The sequence below is a fragment of the Oncorhynchus clarkii genome, chromosome 32, assembly GCF_045791955.1.
Source record: "Oncorhynchus clarkii lewisi isolate Uvic-CL-2024 chromosome 32, UVic_Ocla_1.0, whole genome shotgun sequence".
In the NCBI taxonomy this organism is placed as follows: domain Eukaryota; kingdom Metazoa; phylum Chordata; class Actinopteri; order Salmoniformes; family Salmonidae; genus Oncorhynchus; species Oncorhynchus clarkii.
Genome location: NC_092178.1, coordinates 13,158,582 through 13,178,581, shown reverse-complemented (window position 1 = coordinate 13,178,581; position 20,000 = coordinate 13,158,582). Strand labels below are relative to the sequence as shown.

At 45.4% G+C, this 20,000-nt stretch overlaps 1 protein-coding gene across 4 annotated transcripts in view; it reads right to left on the bottom strand.

The window, feature by feature from the left end:
* Positions 1-20,000, bottom strand: part of LOC139392412 (collagen alpha-1(XVI) chain-like) — a 161,143-nt gene that overhangs the window by 114,546 nt on the left and 26,597 nt on the right. For all 4 annotated transcript variants that reach the window (XM_071140386.1, XM_071140388.1, XM_071140385.1 and 1 more), the window contains exons 5-11: positions 16,366-16,489; positions 12,786-13,067; positions 12,096-12,176; positions 9,132-9,206; positions 5,851-5,883; positions 649-684; positions 37-93 (exon numbers count right to left, since the gene is read on the bottom strand). In XM_071140386.1, coding sequence (XP_070996487.1) covers positions 37-93; positions 649-684; positions 5,851-5,883; positions 9,132-9,206; positions 12,096-12,176; positions 12,786-13,067; positions 16,366-16,489 — 688 coding nt within the window. The remainder of the gene's footprint in view (positions 1-36; positions 94-648; positions 685-5,850; positions 5,884-9,131; positions 9,207-12,095; positions 12,177-12,785; positions 13,068-16,365; positions 16,490-20,000) is intronic.

Here is a 20,000-nt window from a genome sequence, read left to right as displayed (position 1 = left end):
ATTTACATTGTGTGTGTGTGTGTATTATTTTCTCACCCGATCTCCCTTCTCTCCCTTCATTCTGTGCTGTCCAGTGTGTCCAACTGAGGCCAGCTGAAACAAACAAACAAACAAACATATCTATCACACTAAACATCTGTCTGTATTATTGTATTCACCTGGAAACTACTCCACTTTACAGTGTCTCATACTTAGCCAGAAGGAAGCTACATGCTATTTTCACTTGTTTATACCTGAACATCATTGCCTACATATTAATCCAATAAAACAGATTTCATTGTTTTAGATATATATTCAATCCACAGGTATTTTATTTCTTGTTTCCAGTTACTTTTATTGGTTGTTTGAGGACATTATATTGTTGCAGTATTATTTTCCATGTGAATGACAGTTGATTGCACTTCTGAAAGGGAGTTTGATGGGGATATGTCTCATCTGTTCAGTCTTTGTTTCTGAAAGGGAGTTTGATGGGGATATGTCTCATCTGTTCAGTCTTTGTTTCTGAAAGGGAGTTTGATGGGGATATGTCTCATCTGTTCAGTCTTTGTTTCTGAAAGGGACTTTGATGGGGATATGTCTCATCTGTTCAGTCTTTGTTTCATGTGAATATCAGTGCAACATGAGAGCTTTCATCCAACCAGAACTTACATTTAGGTCATCGTTGAGAAGAACACAACCAGCACACTAAAGAGAGAGAAGAAGGGAGGGAGAGAGACAGATAAAGACAGAGAGAGGGAGAAAAATATTGGAAGAAAAAGAGAGACAGGGAGGGAGGGAGGGAGGGAGAGAGGGAGGGAGAGAGGGAGGAAGGGAGAAAAAGAGAGCAAGAGAGGGAGGGAGGGAGGGAAAGAGAAAGAGAGGGAGGGAGAGAGAAAAAGGGAGAAAGAAAGAGAGGAAGGGAGAAAATGAGAGAGAGAGAGAGAGAGAGAGAGAGAGAGAGAGAGAGAGAGATAGCGATAGAAATATTGACATCACATTAGTTCATGGTGAGATGCCCTGTAATGTTAACATCACATTAGTTCATGGTGAGATACCCTGTAATGTTGACATCACATTAGTTCATGTTGAGATACCCTGTAATGTTAACATCACATTAGTTCATGTTGAGACACCCTGTAATGCAGGAGATCAAGGCCTTTATAAAGATGAGGAAAGTGTCTGAATTAAAAGAGTCCAAATTGATTTTGCAATGTACTGTGTCGATAACGCCAAGTGACTTTAAAAACGTCTGTGTCAGGTTGTGTCTCGTTAGATGAAGTTGCTTTTGATAGCATGCTGTGATGAGCGCAGAGGAGGAATAGGCCAAATCCAAGGCAAAAGTCACACATCAAAGTAAGAGCCAGCTCCCAAACTCAGGTACAGTAGTTACAAAACATACACTGAGTATACCAAACATTAAGAACACCTTCCTAATACTGAGTTGCACACAGAGGAGGCTGGTGGGAGGAGCTATAGGAGGACGGCTCATTATATTGGCTGGAATGGAATAAATTAAACGGTATCAAACACATCAAACATATGGAACCGCTTGATTCCGTTCGATGAATTCCATTCTATTACAACGAGGCCTACCCACTTCTCAGCAAGGCCCACCCACTGAGGAGCCAGGCCCAGCCAATCAGAATTAGTTTTTCCATGCAAAAATGCTTTATTGCAGACATAAATACTCCTTATTTTAGCTCATGAAACACCTTACATGTTGCATTTATATTTTTGTTCAGTGTAGTATATGGCTCCTCTATAGCAGGGGTGGGCAACACCAGTCCTCCAGGGTCTGGTTGGCATCACACTTTGTCTCCATCCCTAGCAAACACAGCTGATTAATCAAATTCAATTCTAAACTGAAGATCATGATTAGGTGATTATTGGAGTCAGGTGTGTTATCTGGGTCTGGGACAAAACTGTAACACCAATCAGGCCCCCGAGGACTGGAATTGCCCATCCTGCTCTATTGGATAGAGTAGTGTTGATTATGAGAGAAGAGACATGCCGTGTGTCTGTTTCGAATCCTGTCAGGAAGACAATAGACAGTTTGGACCAATCAGCGCACAGACTACCATTTGGGATTAGTGGTCCAACTACAGTAGCAGGACTGGTAGTAATCTGAATCTAGTTGATGATTTCTGCGGTGCAATGATTAGGGTGCAGTTTCTCCAGTGACCAGAGAGTGGCGCTGTTACATCAGCTAAACATTCTCTGCAGACATGGGTTTTGGGAGGGGGTCTCCAACACACGCACACACACACACACACAGATTCACACACACATACGTCCACACATACGTCCCTCTCGAGAGACAGCGATCAATAGATACAGTAAAATCACCAAGGCACCAGAGAGTGCAGGCCAGCTGTAGCTCTTCACGGGTAAGACATACACAGACACACTACAGTTTCGTGTGTCTTACAAATTGCTGACGCAATGTTATTTCTAATGGAAGCATGGCAATTAATACAACATCTACCACCCAGTGTGTCAGCCCAGCCCGCTCGCCTCACACCAGGCAGTTAACATATGTTGATGTTGTGTGACACCAGGCAGTTCAAATATATTGATGTTGTGTGACTGGGAGATAAGGTAAGGAGAAGGTTTTTGTTCTGTGTGTTTGGTACTATATCAGGATCCCCATTAGCCGCAGCAGATACTCTTCCTGGGATCCACAACTGCAACTCCATCAATGGTTGGTACGTGATACCTAGTCACTGTTTCCTAATACCCATCTGCCTCTCCCTCTCTCTCTCTCAGCCAAGCCTGCTCTCTCTCTCTCTCTCTCTCTCTCTCCCTCCCTCCCTCCCTCCCTCCCTCTCCCTCCCTCCCTCCCTCCCTCCCTCCCTCCCTCCCTCCCCCTCTCTCTCTCTCTCTCTCTCTCTCAGCCTGCTCTCTCTAGTTACTTTACTATATGGAGATGTATTGCTCACCAGAGACATCAACCCGTTTGGTTGTTCCCCATTCATGATTTGGGAGTCCCAATTCAATGTATAAAGTGTGGTATGCAGTGTTTCCCCTAAATTCATTCAGCAGTGGCGCATCGCAAGCCCCTGGATCCCCCCCAGGAAGACCTTTTCTGCTAACCCCCCCTGCTACCTCTGCCACCACTTCTGTAAAAAATAACTAAGGGAAACACTGGGTATGCACTAAACTAATTATTATGAGTATTCACCAGATATGTCACCCATTGAGCATGTTTGGGATGCTCTGGACCGATGTGTACTAACTAGAGGTCGACCGATTAAATGGAATGGCCGATTAATTAGAGTCGATTTCAAGTTTTCCTAACATTTTTTTTACACCTTTATTTAACAAGACAGTTAAGAACACATTCTTATTTTCAATGACGGCCCAGGAACGAGGCAGAACGACAGATTTTTACCTTGTCAGCTCGGGGGATCCAACCTTGCAACCTTACAGTTAACTAGTCCAACACTCTAACCACCTGCCTCACGAGGAGCCTGCCTGTTATGCGAATGTAGTAAGCCAAGGTAAGTTGCAAACTAGCATTAAACGTATCTTATAAAAAACAATCAATCAACGACTGTCGTTGCTCCAATGTGTACTTAACCATAAACATCAATGCCTTTCTTAAAATCAATACACAAGTATATATTTTTAAACCTGCATATTTAGCTGAAAGAAATCCAGGTTAGCAGGCAATATTAACCAGGTGAAATTGTGAGCTCAGTTTTTATTTCTTTCATCACATTCCCAGTGGGTCATAAGTTTACATACACTCAATTAGTATTTGGTAGCATTGCCTTTAAATTGTTTAACTTGGGTCAAACATTTCGGGGAGCCTTCCAGGAGCTTAACACAATAAATTGGGTGAATTTTGGCCCATTCCTCCTGACAGAGCTGGTGTAACTGAGTCAGGTTTGTAGGCCTCCTTGCTCGCACACACTTTTTCATTTCTGCCCACAAGTTTTCTATAGGATTGAGGTCAGGGCTTTGTGATGGCCATTCCAATACCTTGACTTTGTTGTCCTTAAGCCATTTTGCCACAACTTAGGAAGTATGCTTGGGATCATTGTCCATTTGGAAGACCCATTTGCGACAAAGCTTTCACTTCCTGACTGATGTCTTGAGATGTTGCTTCAATATATCCACATAATTTTCCATTCCTCATGATGCCATTCATTTTGTGAAGTGCACCAGTCCCTCCTGCAGCAAAGCACCCACACAACATAATGCTGCCACCCCTGTGCTTCACGGTTGGGATGGTGTTCTTCAGCTAGCAAGCATCCCCTTTTTTCCTCCAAACTTAACAATGGTCATTTTGGTCAAACAGTTTTATTTTTGTTTCATCAGACCAGAGGACATTTCTCCAAAAAGTACGATCTTTGTCCTCATGTGCAGTTGCAAACCGTAGTCTGGCTTTTTTATGGTGGCTTTGGAGCAGTGGCTTTTTCATTGCTGAGCGGCCTTTCAGGTTATGTCGATATAGGACTCGTTTCACTGTGGATATAGATACTTTTGTACCTGTTTCCTCCAGCATCTTCACAAGGTCCTTTGCTGTTGTTCTGGGATTGATTTGCACTTTTCGCACCAAAGTACGTTCATCTCTAGGATACAGAATGCGTCTCCTTCCTGAGCGGTATGACGGCTGCATGGTCCCATAGTGTTTATACTTGCATACATTTGTTTGTACAGATGAACGTGGTACCTTCAGGCATTTGGAAATTGCTCCCAAGGATGAAACAGCCTTGTGGAGGTCTACAATTTGTTTTCTGAGGTCTTGGCTGAGTTATTTTGATTTTCCCATGATGCCAAGCAAAGAGTCACTGAGTTTGAAGGTAGGCCTTGAAATACATCCACAGGTACACCTCCAATTGACTCAAATGATGTAAATTAGCCTATCAGAAGCTTTTAAAGCCATGATATAATTTTCTGGAATTTTTCAAGCTGTTTAAAGGCACAGTCATCTTAGTGTATGTAAACTTCTGACCCACTGAAATTGTGATACAGTGAATTATAAGTGAAATAATCTGTCTGTAAACTATTGTTGTAAAAAATACTTGTGTCATGCACAAAGTAGATGTCCTAACCGACTTGCCAAAACTATAGTTTGTTAACAAGATATTGTTGGAGTGGTTGAAAAACGAGTTTTAATGACTCCAACCTAAGTGTATGTAAACTTCAGACTTTAACTGTATATACCCCCCCACACCCCCACACACACACTAATAACTGTGTTGATTCATAGCTGTGAAAGTCTTCCAATAGAGAGAGATCATTCTGTCTCATTATATTCAGTCGTAGTTCCTCTACAGTGACTAGAGCTGTGTTTCAGCACCTGCATTACACTGAGCCATGGGAAATGAGTAAAACATTAGTAAGGACACTAAGGAATGCAGTAATGGAGTGTCTGGAGTTGTATATGCTACTGCATATGTAAACAGAATTCTGCTACTGTTGGAGAATGACAAAATGAATAGGCAGCAATAGAGCAACTCCCCAGATAGCCAAGGTGTATGATGTTCAAATCACTCCACTGTCAGTAGCAGAGCTGTGTGTGTGTGTGTGTGTTTGTGTGTGTGTATGTGTGTCACACCATCTCTCACTGTTACCCTCCTTCTCTGCCCTTTCTTGGAGTACAGTAACTGAACTGGTATTTGGGTCACCAGCCGCTGGCATAAACAAATACCTTGCTCTGATTGGCCCATCCCGCCTACATATGGTCTTTCTGATTGGATGCCAACTGTAAGTCTCTCCTCAGCTTCTTCACTAATATAGGATCAAGGTTGTGGTTGTGTGTATGTGTGCTTGTCTTTCTGTCTTTGTGTGTCTGTGTGCCTGTATGTGTGTGTTTATGCGTGTTTGTGCCTGTGTGTGTGAAAGGGAAAGATTGAAACATACTTTTTCTGCCAGACCCTGGGATCCAAGGATTTCCTGAGAGAGAGAGAGGAAAAGAGAGAGGGAGAGGGACATAAACTTGAACTCTGCAATTTTAGAATGCTATGGACCTTTCATGACTTGAACCATTAGAAGACAGATACAACATTGAACCATTAGAAGACAGGTACAACACTGAACCATTAGAAGACAGGTACAACATTGAACCATTAGAAGACAACTACAACATTGAACCATTAGAAGACGGCTACAACATTGAACCATTAGAAGACAGGTACAACATTGAACCATTAGAAGACAGGTACAACATTGAACCATTAGAAGACAGGTACAACATTGAACCATTAGAAGACAGGTACAACATTGAACTATTAGAAGACAGGTACAACATTGAACCATTAGAAGACAGGTACAACATTGAAACATTAGAAGACAGGTACAACATTGAACCATTAGAAGACAGGTACAACATTGAACTATTAGAAGACAGGTACAACACTGAACCATTAGAAGACAGGTACTACATTGAACTATTAGAAGACAGGTACAACATTGAACCATTCGACGACAGGTACAACATTGAACCATTAGAAGACAGGTACAACATTGAACCATTAGAAGACAGGTACAACATTGAACTATTAGAAGACAGGTACAACATTGAACCATTAGAAGACAGGTACAACATTGAACCATTAGAAGACAGGTACAACATTGAACTATTAGAAGACAGGTACAACACTGAACCATTAGAAGACAGGTACAACATTGAAACATTAGAAGACAGGTACAACATTGAACCATTAGAAGACAGGTACAACATTGAACTATTAGAAGACAGGTACAACACTGAACCATTAGAAGACAGGTACTACATTGAACTATTAGAAGACAGGTACAACATTGAACCATTAGACGACAGGTACAACATTGAACCATTAGAAGACAGGTACAACATTGAACCATTAGAAGACAGGTACAACATTGAACTATTAGAAGACAGGTACAACATTGAACCATTAGAAGACAGGTACAACATTGAACCATTAGAAGACAGGTACAACATTGAACTATTAGAAGACAGGTACAACACTGAACCATTAGAAGACAGGTACAACATTGAACTATTAGAAGACAGGTACAACATTGAATCATTAGAAGACAGGTACAACATTGAACCATTAGAAGACAGGTACAACATTGAACCATTATAAGACAGGTACAACATTGAACCATTAGAAGACAGGTACAACATTGAACCATTAGAAGACAGGTACAACATTGAACCATTAGAAGACAGGTACAACATTGAACCATTAGAAGACAGGTAGAACATTGAACCATTAGAAGACAGGTACAACATTGAACCATTAGAAGACAGGTAGAACATTGAACCATTAGAAGACAGGTACAACATTGAACCATTAGAAGACAGGTAGAACATTGAACCATTAGAAGACAGGTACAACATTGAACTATTAGAAGACAGGTACAACATTGAACCATTAGAAGACAGGTACAACATTGAACCATTAGAAGACAGGTACAACACTGAACCATTAGAAGACAGGTACAACATTGAACTATTAGAAGACAGGTACAACATTGAACCATTAGAAGACAGGTACAACATTGAACCATTAGAAGACAGGTACAACATTGAACCATTAGAAGACAGGTAGAACATTGAACCATTAGAAGACAGGTACAACACTGAACCATTAGAAGACAGGTAGAACATTGAACCATTAGAAGACAGGTAGAACATTGAACCATTAGAAGACAGGTACAACACTGAACCATTAGAAGACAGGTACAACATTGAACCATTAGAAGACAGGTACAACATTGAACCATTAGAAGACAGGTAGAACATTGAACCATTAGAAGGCAGATACAACATTGTTGGACCAACCATGAACCTGCTTCCAGTATGAAAAGTAACAGCTTTTCTTTTCTTTTGATTTTAAAAAGTGACCTTTTTGAAGACGCAATGGTAATTATGTTGTGACGTGATGCTCTTAAGAAGCCAACGTTTAAACAGAATCGAATTAGAATTCTATGGCATATTTTGCAGGTAAATGCACACCACTGAAGCTAGCTGGTACCATTACATATCCCTGCATCAGCAGCAAAACAGAGAGTGGATGAAGAATGATATCTAAACTGACATACTGGTGTAGATCAGTTTTAATACTGCAGATAGATTGTGACTTCCATCAGTGTAATTGTCTGCATCATTTCCAATCCCCCATATATCATTTTTGATATATATTTGTATTTATTATTTTCCCTTAACCCTTCCACCCCTCCCCTAATTGGAGTAAACTAATGGGGACCTAGCCAGCCTAGTCAGTTGTACAACTGAATGCACTCAACTGAAATGTGTCTTCCACATTTAACCCAACCCCTCTGAATCAGAGAGGTGCGGGGGCTACCTTAATCGATAAACACATCTTTGGCGCCCGGGGAACAGTGGATTGCTCGGGGGCAGAACGACAGATTTTTACCTTGTCAGCTTTCGGTTACTGGCCCAACGCTCTAACCACTAAGCTACTGCTAGGCTAAAAGACAACAACACTTCTACTTCCAGATTATACATACTATCTACATTTTATGAACACAGCCAGATGTTTTTATCCAGAGTGCATTTTAAAGAGAAAAATAATGAAAGGAGAAGAAGAGAGGGATGAGGAGAGGTGAAGTAGATCACTAATAAACCCTGATGCCCAGACAGAAAGAGGGAGAGAGAGACTTCCTTATATTGTCCATCGTCGATCATCAGCTGTTATTTCATTGGTTAGCGCTACCACTGCCAGACACAGACCTGCATCTCATTACAAACTCAGACAGCAGTTCAATTCTCTGGGATTGATTACTCCTGTCTGTAGTCTGCCAGAGCTTTGAGTTATTATCAACAGCTCTCCAAAAGACAAACAGCATGCCTAATGAATGGATGAATGGAAAATGATGGCATTAATATAAATCATGAAATGAGACAGGATGATTTGGCTTCACAACATAATGAAATAGTATTATCTATCTGGCAATGTAGCACTGTTGCAAGAGTTGAAAAAAATCATATTTCTCAATAGTGTTTGTGGAGGTCATCATGCTACCATCAATTGATTCCATCAATCTCTCGATTGGTTAGATCACTGATTATTAGGGGAGGACCAATGAATAACAGGAGAACCAATAGAATGTTTTGGTAGAAGCGTTCCCCTACCAGTCAGTACTTGGTGTCGTTGGTCTGCCTGCTGGGATATCTGAGTGTGTATTACCTGGTTAAAGGCAAGGACCGGCTGCTCTAGGTCATTCTCGGCAGCGCGGCGACTCTTGGGGGCGTCAGGGGGGCACTGAGAAAGAGAGAGTGAGAGAGAGAGCGGCCATGGGTCAAAGGTGAAAAGCTAGCCTACAGGTACCAAACATCAATTGGGGATTGTGTATCGTGAACTGCCTGGAAACATCTGAACTGAAAAGCTAAACTGAAGACAAAGTAATGTAACACTGTTTTCATATTTTGAGGGGTTTTCCATGGCAACAAAGGAGATCAACAACAGGAACTTTATCCCCCTCGGACACTCCATGTCTAGCCATAAAATACACCACTCTCTTTATCAGCTGTCTTTTCAGAACTCTGTTGGTGGGGTGTGTGTGTGTGTGTGTGTGTGTGTGTGTCTGTGTGTGTGTGTGTGTGTGCGTGCGTGTCTGTGGTGTATGTGCATGTTTGTGTGCAGCTCCTGTTCAAGTTGTAAACACTGCTTGCGAGGAGCCCTGTAGCAGACAGCTCAGAGAGAAGGAGAAGAGGGAGGGTGGTCAGTCTCTTCCTCTCCTCCTCCTCCATACATCACTTCATCAATTCAAGAGGGGTCTGAAAGTCTCCTCGGCTGTTCTGAAGGTGTTCTGAAGGTGTTCTCTCTCTGTTTGCCGGTCTTTCATACATAGGCCTATATACAGCACACACACACACACTCACTAACACACACAAACAAATAAACACGCAAATATAAGCGTGAGGTACACATCCACATGTGACTCGTTTCAGGAAACTAGGCGTATGTCGCGCGTCACTACTTAAACATAAACATTTTTATCAAAATGTGTTTTTTGGCAAGTGAACTTTCATGTGCCTGAATAAGAGACGTATGCCATCTGTAAATACAAAAATACAAGCCTAGTTGGTTTAGCCGCCGATAAAGACAGGAACCTTCCCGCTAGCCATGATTGGTTGAGATAATGAGTGGGCTGGACATGCCCCAGAGATGACTTTAGATTGGTCTGCCATGCAGCCCTCGTCTGTCTATAACATGAGCTGGTCAGTTTGTGTAGGTCATCCTTTCTAACACTGCTTTTTTGAACGATATCACGTAGTAGGTGCAAAAAGCAAAAGTGTTGCTCTCTGGAGGAATTAGAGTATGATAGTGTTGCTCTCTGGAGGAATTAGAGTATGATAGTGTTGCTCTTTGGAGGAATTAGAGTATGATAGTGTTGCTCTTTGGAGGAATTAGAGTATGATAGTGTTGCTCTCTGGAGGAATTAGAGTATGATAGTGTTGCTCTCTGGAGGAATTAGAGTATGATAGTGTTGCTCTCTGGAGGAATTAGAGTATGATAGTGTTGCTCTCTGGAGGAATTAGAGTATGATAGTGTTGCTCTTTGGAGGAATTAGAGTATGATAGTGTTGCTCTCTGGAGGAATTAGAGTATGATAGTGTTGCTCTCTGGAGGAATTAGAGTATGATAGTGTTGCTCTCTGGAGGAATTAGAGTATGATAGTGTTGCTCTCTGGAGGAATTAGAGTATGATAGTGTTGCTCTTTGGAGGAATTAGAGTATGATAGTGTTGCTCTCTGGAGGAATTAGAGTATGATAGTGTTGCTCTCTGGAGGAATTAGAGTATGATAGTGTTGCTCTCTGGAGGAATTAGAGTATGATAGTGTTGCTCTCTGGAGGAATTAGAGTATGATAGTGTTGCTCTCTGGAGGAATTAGAGTATGATAGTGTTGCTCTTTGGAGGAATTAGAGTATGATAGTGTTGCTCTTTGGAGGAATTAGAGTATGATAGTGTTGCTCTCTGGAGGAATTAGAGTATGATAGTGTTGCTCTTTGGAGGAATTAGAGTATGATAGTGTTGCTCTTTGGAGGAATTAGAGTATGATAGTGTTGCTCTCTGGAGGAATTAGAGTATGATAGCGAAGGAGATGGACAAAATTCTGCCGTTTGATTGCAAATGTGCAGACGAAGTCGACAAAAGAACACACAGAAAGGCTGTTGTATAAAACATCTGTCTCCGACCATGTTAGTTTGTTGGTGATGTGGACACCAAGGAACTTGAAGCTCTCAACCTGCTCCACTGCAGCCCCGTTGATGAGAATGTGGGCGTGCTCGCTCCTACATTTCCTGTCGTCCATAATCATCACCTTTGTCTTGATCATGTTGAGGGAGAGGTTGTTGTCCTGGCACCACACGGCCAGGTTTCTGATCTCCTCCCTATAGGTTGTCTCATCGTTGTCAGTGATCAGGGATATCACTGTTATGTCATCGGCAAACTTAATGATGGTGTTGGAGTCGTGCCTGACCATGCAGTCATGAGTGAACAGGGAGTACAGGAGGGGACTGAGCATGCACCGTTGAGGGGCCCCCGTGTTGAGGATCAGCGTGGCGGATGTGTTGTTACCTACCCTCAACACCTGGGGGCGGCCCGTCAGGAAGTCTAGGATCCAGTTGCAGAGGGAGGTGTTTAGTCCCAGGGTCCTTAGCTTAGTGATGAGCTTTGAGGGTACTATGGTGTTGAACGCTGAGCTGTAGTCAATGAATAACATTCTCACATAGGTGTTCCTTTTCTCCAGGTGGAAAAGGGTAGTGTGGAGTGCAATAGAGATTGCATCATCTGTGGATCTGTTGGGGTGGTATGCAAATTGGAGTGGGTCTAGGGTGTCTGGGATGATGGTTTTAATGTGAGCCATGACCAGCATTAAATGGCTATAGATGTGAGTGCTACGGGGCAGTAGTCATTTAGACAGGTCATCTTGGCACAGGGACTATGCGTGATGGTTGGTGTTTAGAAAGGTTTTGGGAGTGTTGTGTGATGGTTTGTGTGATGGTTGTGGGAGTGTTGTGTAATGGTTGCGGGAGTGTTATGTAATGGTTGTTGGAGTGTTGTGTGTTGGTTTTTGAGTGTTGCGTGATGGTTGTGGGAGTGTTGTTTGATGGTTGTGGGAATGTTGTTTGATGGTTGGTGTTCTCACCCTAGCACCAGGTATCTCACAGCAGGACTCCTGAATGGCTAGGGAGGCGTCACAATACACCATCACCTGCTGAATGTCCATCTGAGAGACAAGAGAGACGCAGAAGACCGGTGGCAGGGAGAAAAGAGTACGAGAGCGAGAGAAAGAGAGAGAAAGTGCAAGAGCGAAAGAGGGGGAGAGAAATATTGTTGGAGACAGCTCACTACAACCCCCCTTCTACAGCCATGACCATCACCCTCAAATATCCCTCGTCCCGCCCTTTACACATCTTCCCTCCTCCCACCTCTCCCCTCCTCCCCCCGCTCCACCATTCCCTCCATATATGCTCTCCTCCCACATCTCCCTCCATATCTGCCCTCCTCCCACATCTCCCTCCATATCTGCCCTCCTCCCACCCTCTCCATCCATCTCTCCCCTCCTCTCACCATCTCCACCTCTCCCTCCATATCTGCCCTCCTCCCACCCTCTCCATCCATCTCTCCCCTCCTCCCACCATCTCCACCTCTCCCTCCATTTCTCCCCTCCTCCCACCCTCTACACCTCTCCATCCAGCTCTCCCCTCCTCCCACTCTCTCCACCTCTCCCTCCATCTCTCTACTCCCCACATACAGGTTAACCCAACCCAATCTCCCAACTTCCCACCACAATAACCCCCCCATCCTCTCCTTTCCTGGCCCTCCACCTCCATACCTCCACAGCGGCAGCATCTGTTGCTCTGATGCCCAGTAGGGTGTGTCCCTTGGTCGATAGCTCGCCACGGGGCTCCAGGGGCTTGGTCTGGATGGAGCTGCAGTCTACATGTAGAGAGGCTGCCCTCTGCTGGACGCTGAGGGCCAGTTTGTGCCAACCACTGTCCAGGATAGACTCCACGCCCTCCCCCCTGAACACACACCCAACTGGCTCACCCAGGGGGTCGGCCCCCCATGCACGCAGGGACAGGGTGGCATCAGGGCCATTCAGGTCAAGGGAGAACTGGGGGAGTGGGGGAGGATGGTTGGGAGAAGAAAGGAGGAGAGAGGGAAAGTGGGGGAGAGGAGACAGGAAACAACAGTTGGGTCATTATCCATTTCTGATTGGGAAAGAACACCTCTCACCTGCTCCCTCGTTCCTCTTCCCTTGTTCCTACCACTATAGTGTCTACAGAGCTAAAGGAATATTGTAGGTATTGCTGAAGCCAATGGTTCATTGAATAGGTCTATCCTTTCCCAAGCAATAATCCGCTATGAGAAGGAGCTACAGACAGAAGTTCAGTACAGTCCTATGCTTTGGGTCTCAAAGTGGGCTACATAGAACACACGGCAAAGTTAAGAAAAACATGGACAAAGGCAACTAATTATTGCCCATGAAAACACACAATCAATCATGTATAACGAGTTGGTTTGCCCTCAATTCATCCTATACATGCTGAATAGCATTTAAATTTGTTTGCAGATTGATTATAGATGTGAGAGACACTCTTCATCATAGAAGTAAGATTAATAATAATGAGAATAATAATGAGAATGATAATGAGAGAACAACAGAAACAGAGAGAGGAGAAGACAAAGGGAGGATAGAGTGGAGAGATGGAGGACAGGACCTAGGAGGGGTGGAAAGAGAGAAAGGAGAGATGGAGGAGAGGAGACAGGATGGGTGGAAAGAGAGAGAGAGGAGAGATGGAGGACAGGAGACAGGATGGGTGGAAATAGAGAGAGAGGAGATATGGAAGACAGGAGATAGGAGGGGTGGAAAGAGAGAGAGAGGAGAGATGGAGGACAGGAGACAGGATGGGTGGAAAGAGAGAGAGAGGAGAGATGGAGGACAGGAGACAGGATGGGTGGAAAGAGAGAGAGAGAGAGGAGAGATGGAGGACAGGAGACAGGATGGGTGGCTAGAGAGAGAGGAGAGATGGAGGACAGGAGACAGGATGGGTGGAAAGAGAGAGAGAGGAGAGATGGAGGACAGGAGACAGGATGGGTGGAAAGAGAGAGAGAGGAGAGATGGAGGACAGGAGACAGGATGGGTGGAAAGAGAGAGAGAGGAGAGATGGAGGACAGGACCTAGGAGGGGTGGAAAGAGAGAGAGAGGAGAGATGGAGGACAGGAGACAGGGGGGGGGTGGAAAGAGAGAGAGAGGAGAGATGGAGGACAGGAGATACGATGGAGAGAGGAGAGATGGAGGACAGGACCTAGGAGGGGTGGAAAGAGAGAGAGAGGAGAGATGGAGGACAGGACCTAGGAGGGGTGGAAAGAGAGAGAGAGGAGAGATGGAGGACAGGAGACAGGATGGGTGGAAAGAGAGAGAGAGGAGAGATTGAGGACAGGAGACAGGATGGGTGGAAAGAGAGAGAGAGGAGAGATGGAGGACAGGAGACAGGATGGGTGGAAAGAGAGAGAGAGAGAGGAGAGATGGAGGACAGGAGACAGGATGGGTGGCTAGAGAGAGAGGAGAGATGGAGGACAGGAGACAGGATGGGTGGAAAGAGAGCGAGAGGAGAGATGGAGGACAGGAGACAGGATGGGTGGAAAGAGAGAGAGAGGAGAGATGGAGGACAGGAGACAGGATGGGTGGAAAGAGAGAGAGAGAGAGGAGAGATGGAGGACAGGAGACAGGGGGGTGGGAAGAGAGAGAGTGGAGAAATGAAGGACAGGAGATAGGATGGGTGGAAAGAGAGAGAGATAGTAGAGATGAAAGACATGACATAGGAGTGGAAAGAGAGGAGGGAGATGGAGGACATGCGATATGAGGGGGTAGAAAGAGATAGAGAGGAGAAATGAAGGAAGGAGCAGAAAATAGATGGGGTTTGCAGGGAGGAATAGAGGAGAAGCCAACCAGAAGCCATGGATTACAGGCAACATTCGCACTGAGCTAAAGGGTAGAGCTGCCGCTTTCAAGGTGCAGGACTCTAACACGGAAGCTTACAAGAAATCCCGCTATGCCCTGTGACTAACCATCAAACAGGCAAAGAGTCAATTCAGGGCTAAGATTGAATCGTACTACACCGGCTCCGACGCTCGTCGGATGTGGCAGGGCTTGCAAACTATTACAGACTACAAAGGGAAGCACAGCCGCAAGCTGCCCAGTGACACGAGCATACCAGATGAGCTAAATCACTTCTATGCTCGCTTCGAGGCAAGCAACACTGAGGCATGCATGAGAGCATCAGCTGTTCCGGACGACTGTGTGATTACGCTCGCCATAGCCGACGTGAGTAAGACCTTTAAACAGGTCAACATACACAAGGCTGCGGGGCCAGATGGATTACCAGGACGTGTGCTCCATGCATGTGCTGACCAGCTGGCAGGTGTCTTCACTGACATTTTCAACATGTCCCTGATTGAGTCTGTAATACCAACATGCTTCAAGCAGACCACCATAGTCCCTGTGCCCAAGAACACAAAGGCAACCTGCCTAAATGACTACAGACCCGTAGTACACACGCCCGTAGCCATGAAGTGCTTTGAAAGGCTGGTAATGGCTCACCTCAGCACCATTATCCCAGAAACCCTAGACCCACTACAATTTGCATACCGCCCAAACAGATCCACAGATGATGCTATCTCTATTGCACTCAACACTGCCCTTTCCCACCTGGACAAAATGAACACCAATGAAAATGCTGTTCATTGACTACAGCTCAGCGTTCAACACCATAGTACCCTCCAAGCACATTACTAAGCTAAGGATCCTGGGACTAAATACCTCCCTCTGCAACTGGATCCTGGACTTCCTGACGGGCTGCCCCCAGGTGGTGAGGGTAGGTAGCAACACATCTGCCATGCTGATCCTCAACACTGGAGCTCCCCAGGGGTGCATGCTCAGTCCCCTCCTGTACTCCCTGTTCACCCACGACTGCATGGCCAGGCACGACTCCAACACCATCATTAAGTTGGCTGACGACACAACAGTGGTAGGCCTGATCACCAACAACGACGAGACAGCCTATAGGGAGGAGGTCAGAGACCTGGCTGGGTGGTGCCAGAATAACAACCTATCCCTCAACGTAACCAAGACTAAGGAGATGATTGTGGACTACAGGAAAAGGAGCACCGAGCACGTCCCTATTTTCATTGACGGGGCTGTAGTGGAGCAGGTTGAGAGATTCAAATTCCTTGGTGTCCACATCAACAACAAACTAGATTGGTCCAAACACACCAAGACAGTCGTGAAAAGGGCACGACAAAGCCTATTCCCCCCCCAGGAAACTAAAAATGAAAAGAGGAGTGTATACCTGTGGGTTTCCCTGTTCATCAGAGATCTGGAAGAGGTAGATGAAAAGAGGAGTGTATACCTGTGGGTATCCCTGTTCATCAGAGATCTGGAAGAGGTAGATGTTGTCCCTCAGTGTTTTTTTTTTGAGAAGTAAAGTGAAGACCAGCGTGAACTCATCAGGAAGACCATGGGGGAACACCTGACTGAGAAAACACACTGTTAGACACACAAACGGATATACAAAAATATGCACACTAATAGACATCACTAATAGACATACACACAACACACACATACTGTACATACAGGCACACACACACACACACACACACACACACACACACACACACACACACACACACACACACACACTCATCAAGTGTGTGTATGTTTGCGCTGAGACACAGAGAGACAGACAGGGAGATTTACAGAACATGTGTGTGTGTTCGTGTGTGTGTGTGTATGTGTGTGTGTGTGTGTGTGTGTGTGTGTGTGTGTGTGTGTGTGTGTGTGTGTGTGTGTGTGTGTGTGTGTGTGTGTGTCGTGTGTTCGTGCGTGTGTGTGGCCAGTGCTATAATGGAGAAATGGTAGATAGTAACTCCTGACAATTATTATCATAGGGGTAAAGATAGAGATAAAGGTAGAGGTAACGGTAGAGGTGGAGGAAAAGGTAAAGGCAGGGGTAGAGCTAAAGGTAGTTAGAGGAAGAGGTAGAGGTAAAGGCAGAGTTAGAGGAAGAGGTAGAGGCCGAGGTAAATGCAGAGGTAGAGGTATAGGTAAAGGCAGAGGTGAGAGAGAGGTAGAGGTAGAGATAGAGGTAGAGGTAGAGGTAAAGGCAAAGGTAGAGGTTAATTGCAGAGGTGAGAGAGAGGTAGAGGTAGAGGTAAAGGCAGAGGTGAGAGAGAGGTAGAGATAGAGGTAGAGGTAAAGGCAGAGAGAGAGGTAGAGATAGAGGTAGAGGTAAAGGCAGAGGTAGAGGCAGAGGCAGAGGTGAGAGAGAGGTAGAGATAGAGGTAGAGGTAAATGCAGAAGTAGAAGCAGAAGTAGAGGTAGAGGTAGAGGTAAAGGCAGAGGTAGAGGCAGAGTTAGAGTTAGAGGTAAAGGCAGAGGTAGAGGTAAATGCAGAGGTAGAGGCAGAGTTAGAGGTAAAGGCAGAGATAGAGGTAGAGGTAGAGTTAGAGATAAAGGCAGAGGTAGAGGCAGAGGTGAGAGAGAGGTAGAGGTAGAGGTAGAGATAGAGGTAGAGATAAATGCAGAAGTAGAAGCAGAAGTAGAGGTAGAGATAGAGGTAAATGCAGAAGTAGAAGCAGAAGTAGAGGTAGAGGTAAAGGCAAAGGTAGAGTTAGAGGTAGAGATTATAATCACAGCCGTATATATTCCCCCCAAGCAGACACATCGATGGCCCTGAACAAACTTTATTTGACTCTTTGCAAACTGGAAACCACATATCCTGAGGCTGCATTCATTGTAGCTGGGGATTTTAAGAAGGCTCATCTGAAAACAAGACTCCCTAAATTGTATCAGCATATCGATTGCGCAACCAGGGCTGGTAAAACCTTGGATCATTGTTATTCTAACTTCCGCTACGCATATAAGGCCTTCCCCCGCCCTCCTTTCGGAAAAGCTGACCACGACTCCATTTTGTTGCTCCCTGCCTACAGACAGAAACTAAAACAAGAAGCACCCGCACTCAGGTCTGTTCAACGCTGGTCCGACCAATCTGATCCCACGCTTCAAGACTGCTTCGATCACGCGGACTGGGATATGTTCCGCATAGCATCAAACAACAACATTGACGAATACGCTGATTTGGTGAGCGACTTCATTAGAAAGTACATTGATGATGTCGTTCCCATAGCAACGATTAAAACATTCCCAAACCAGAAACCGTGGATTGATGGCAGCATTCGCGTGAAACTGAAAGCGCGAACCACTGCTTTTAACCAGGGAAAGGTGACCGGAAACATGACCAAATACAAACAGTGTAGCTATTCCCTCTGCAAGGCAATCAAACAAGCTAAGCATCAGTATAGAGACAAAGTACAGTCACGGCTCAGACACAAGAGGTATGTGGCAGGGTCTACAGTCAATCACGGATTACAAAGAGAAAACCAGCCCCGTCACGGACCAGGATGTCTTGCTCCCAGACAGACTAAATAACTTTTTTGCCCGCTTTGAGGACAATACAGTGCCACTGACACGGCCCGCAACAGAAACCTGCGGACTCTCCTTCACTGCAGCCGACATGAGGAAAACATTTAAACGTGTTAACCCTCGCAAGGCTGCAGGCCCAGGCGGCATCCCCAGCCGCGCCCTCAGAGCATGCGCAGACCAGCTGGCTGGTGTGTTTACGGACATATTCAATCAATCCTTATCCCAGTCTGCTGTTCCCACATGCTTCAAGAGGTCCACCATTGTTCCTGTTCCCAAGAAAGCTAAGGTAACTGAGCTAAACGACTACCGCCCCGTAGCACTCACTTCCGTCATCATGAAGTGCTTTGAGAGACTAGTCAAGGACTATATCACCTACACCCTACCTGACACCCTAGACCTACTCCAATTTGCTTACCGCCCAAATAGGTCCACAAACGATGCAATCTCAACCACACTGCACACTGCCCTAACCCATCTGGACAAGAGGAATACCTATGTGAGAATGCTGTTCATCGACTACAGCTCAGCATTTAACACCATAGTACCCTCCAAACTCGTCATCAAGCACGAGACCCTGGGTCTCGACCCCGCCCTGTGCAACTGGGTACTGGACTTCCTGACGGGCCGCCCCCAGGTGGTGAGGGTAGGTAACAACATCTCCACCCTGCTGATCCTCAACACTGGGGCCCCACAAGGGTGCGTTCTCAGCCCTCTGCTGTACTCCCTGTTCACCCACGACTGCGTGGCCATGCACGCCTCCAACTCAATCATCAAGTTTACAGACGACACTACAGACACTACGACGAGACGGCCTACAGGGAGGAGGTGAGGGCCCTCGGAGTGTGGTGTCAGGAAAATAACTCAACGTCAACAAAACAAAGGAGATGATTGTGGACTTCAGGAAACAGCAGAGGGTACCCCCCCTATCCACATCGATGGGACAGTAGTGGAGAGGGTAGTAAGTTTTAAGTTCCTCGGCGTACACATCACGGACAAACTGAATTGGTCCACACACAGACAGCGTTGTGAAGAAGGTGCAGCAGCGCCTCTTCAACCTCAGGAAGCTGAAGAAATTCGGCTTGACACCAAAAGCACTCACAAACTTCTACAGATGCACAATCGAGAGCATCCTGTCGGGCTGTATCACCGCCTGGTACGGCAACTGATCCGCCCACAACCGTAAGGCTCTCCAGAGGGTAGTGAGGTCTGCACAACGCATCACCGGGGGCAAACTACCTGCCCTCCAGGACACCTACACCACCCGATGTCACAGGAAGGCCATAAAGATCATCAAGGACAACAACCACCCGAGCCACTGCCTGTTCACCCCGCTATCAAGAAGAAGGCGAGGTCAGTACAGGTGCATCAAAGCAGGGACCGAGAGACTGAAAAACAGCTTCTATCTCAAGGCCATCAGACTGTTAAACAGCCACCACTAACATTGAGTGGCTGTTGCCGACACACTGACTCAACTCCAGCCACTTTAAAAATGGGAATTGATGGAAATTGATGTAAAATATATCACTAGCCACTTTAAACAATGCTACTTAATATAATGTT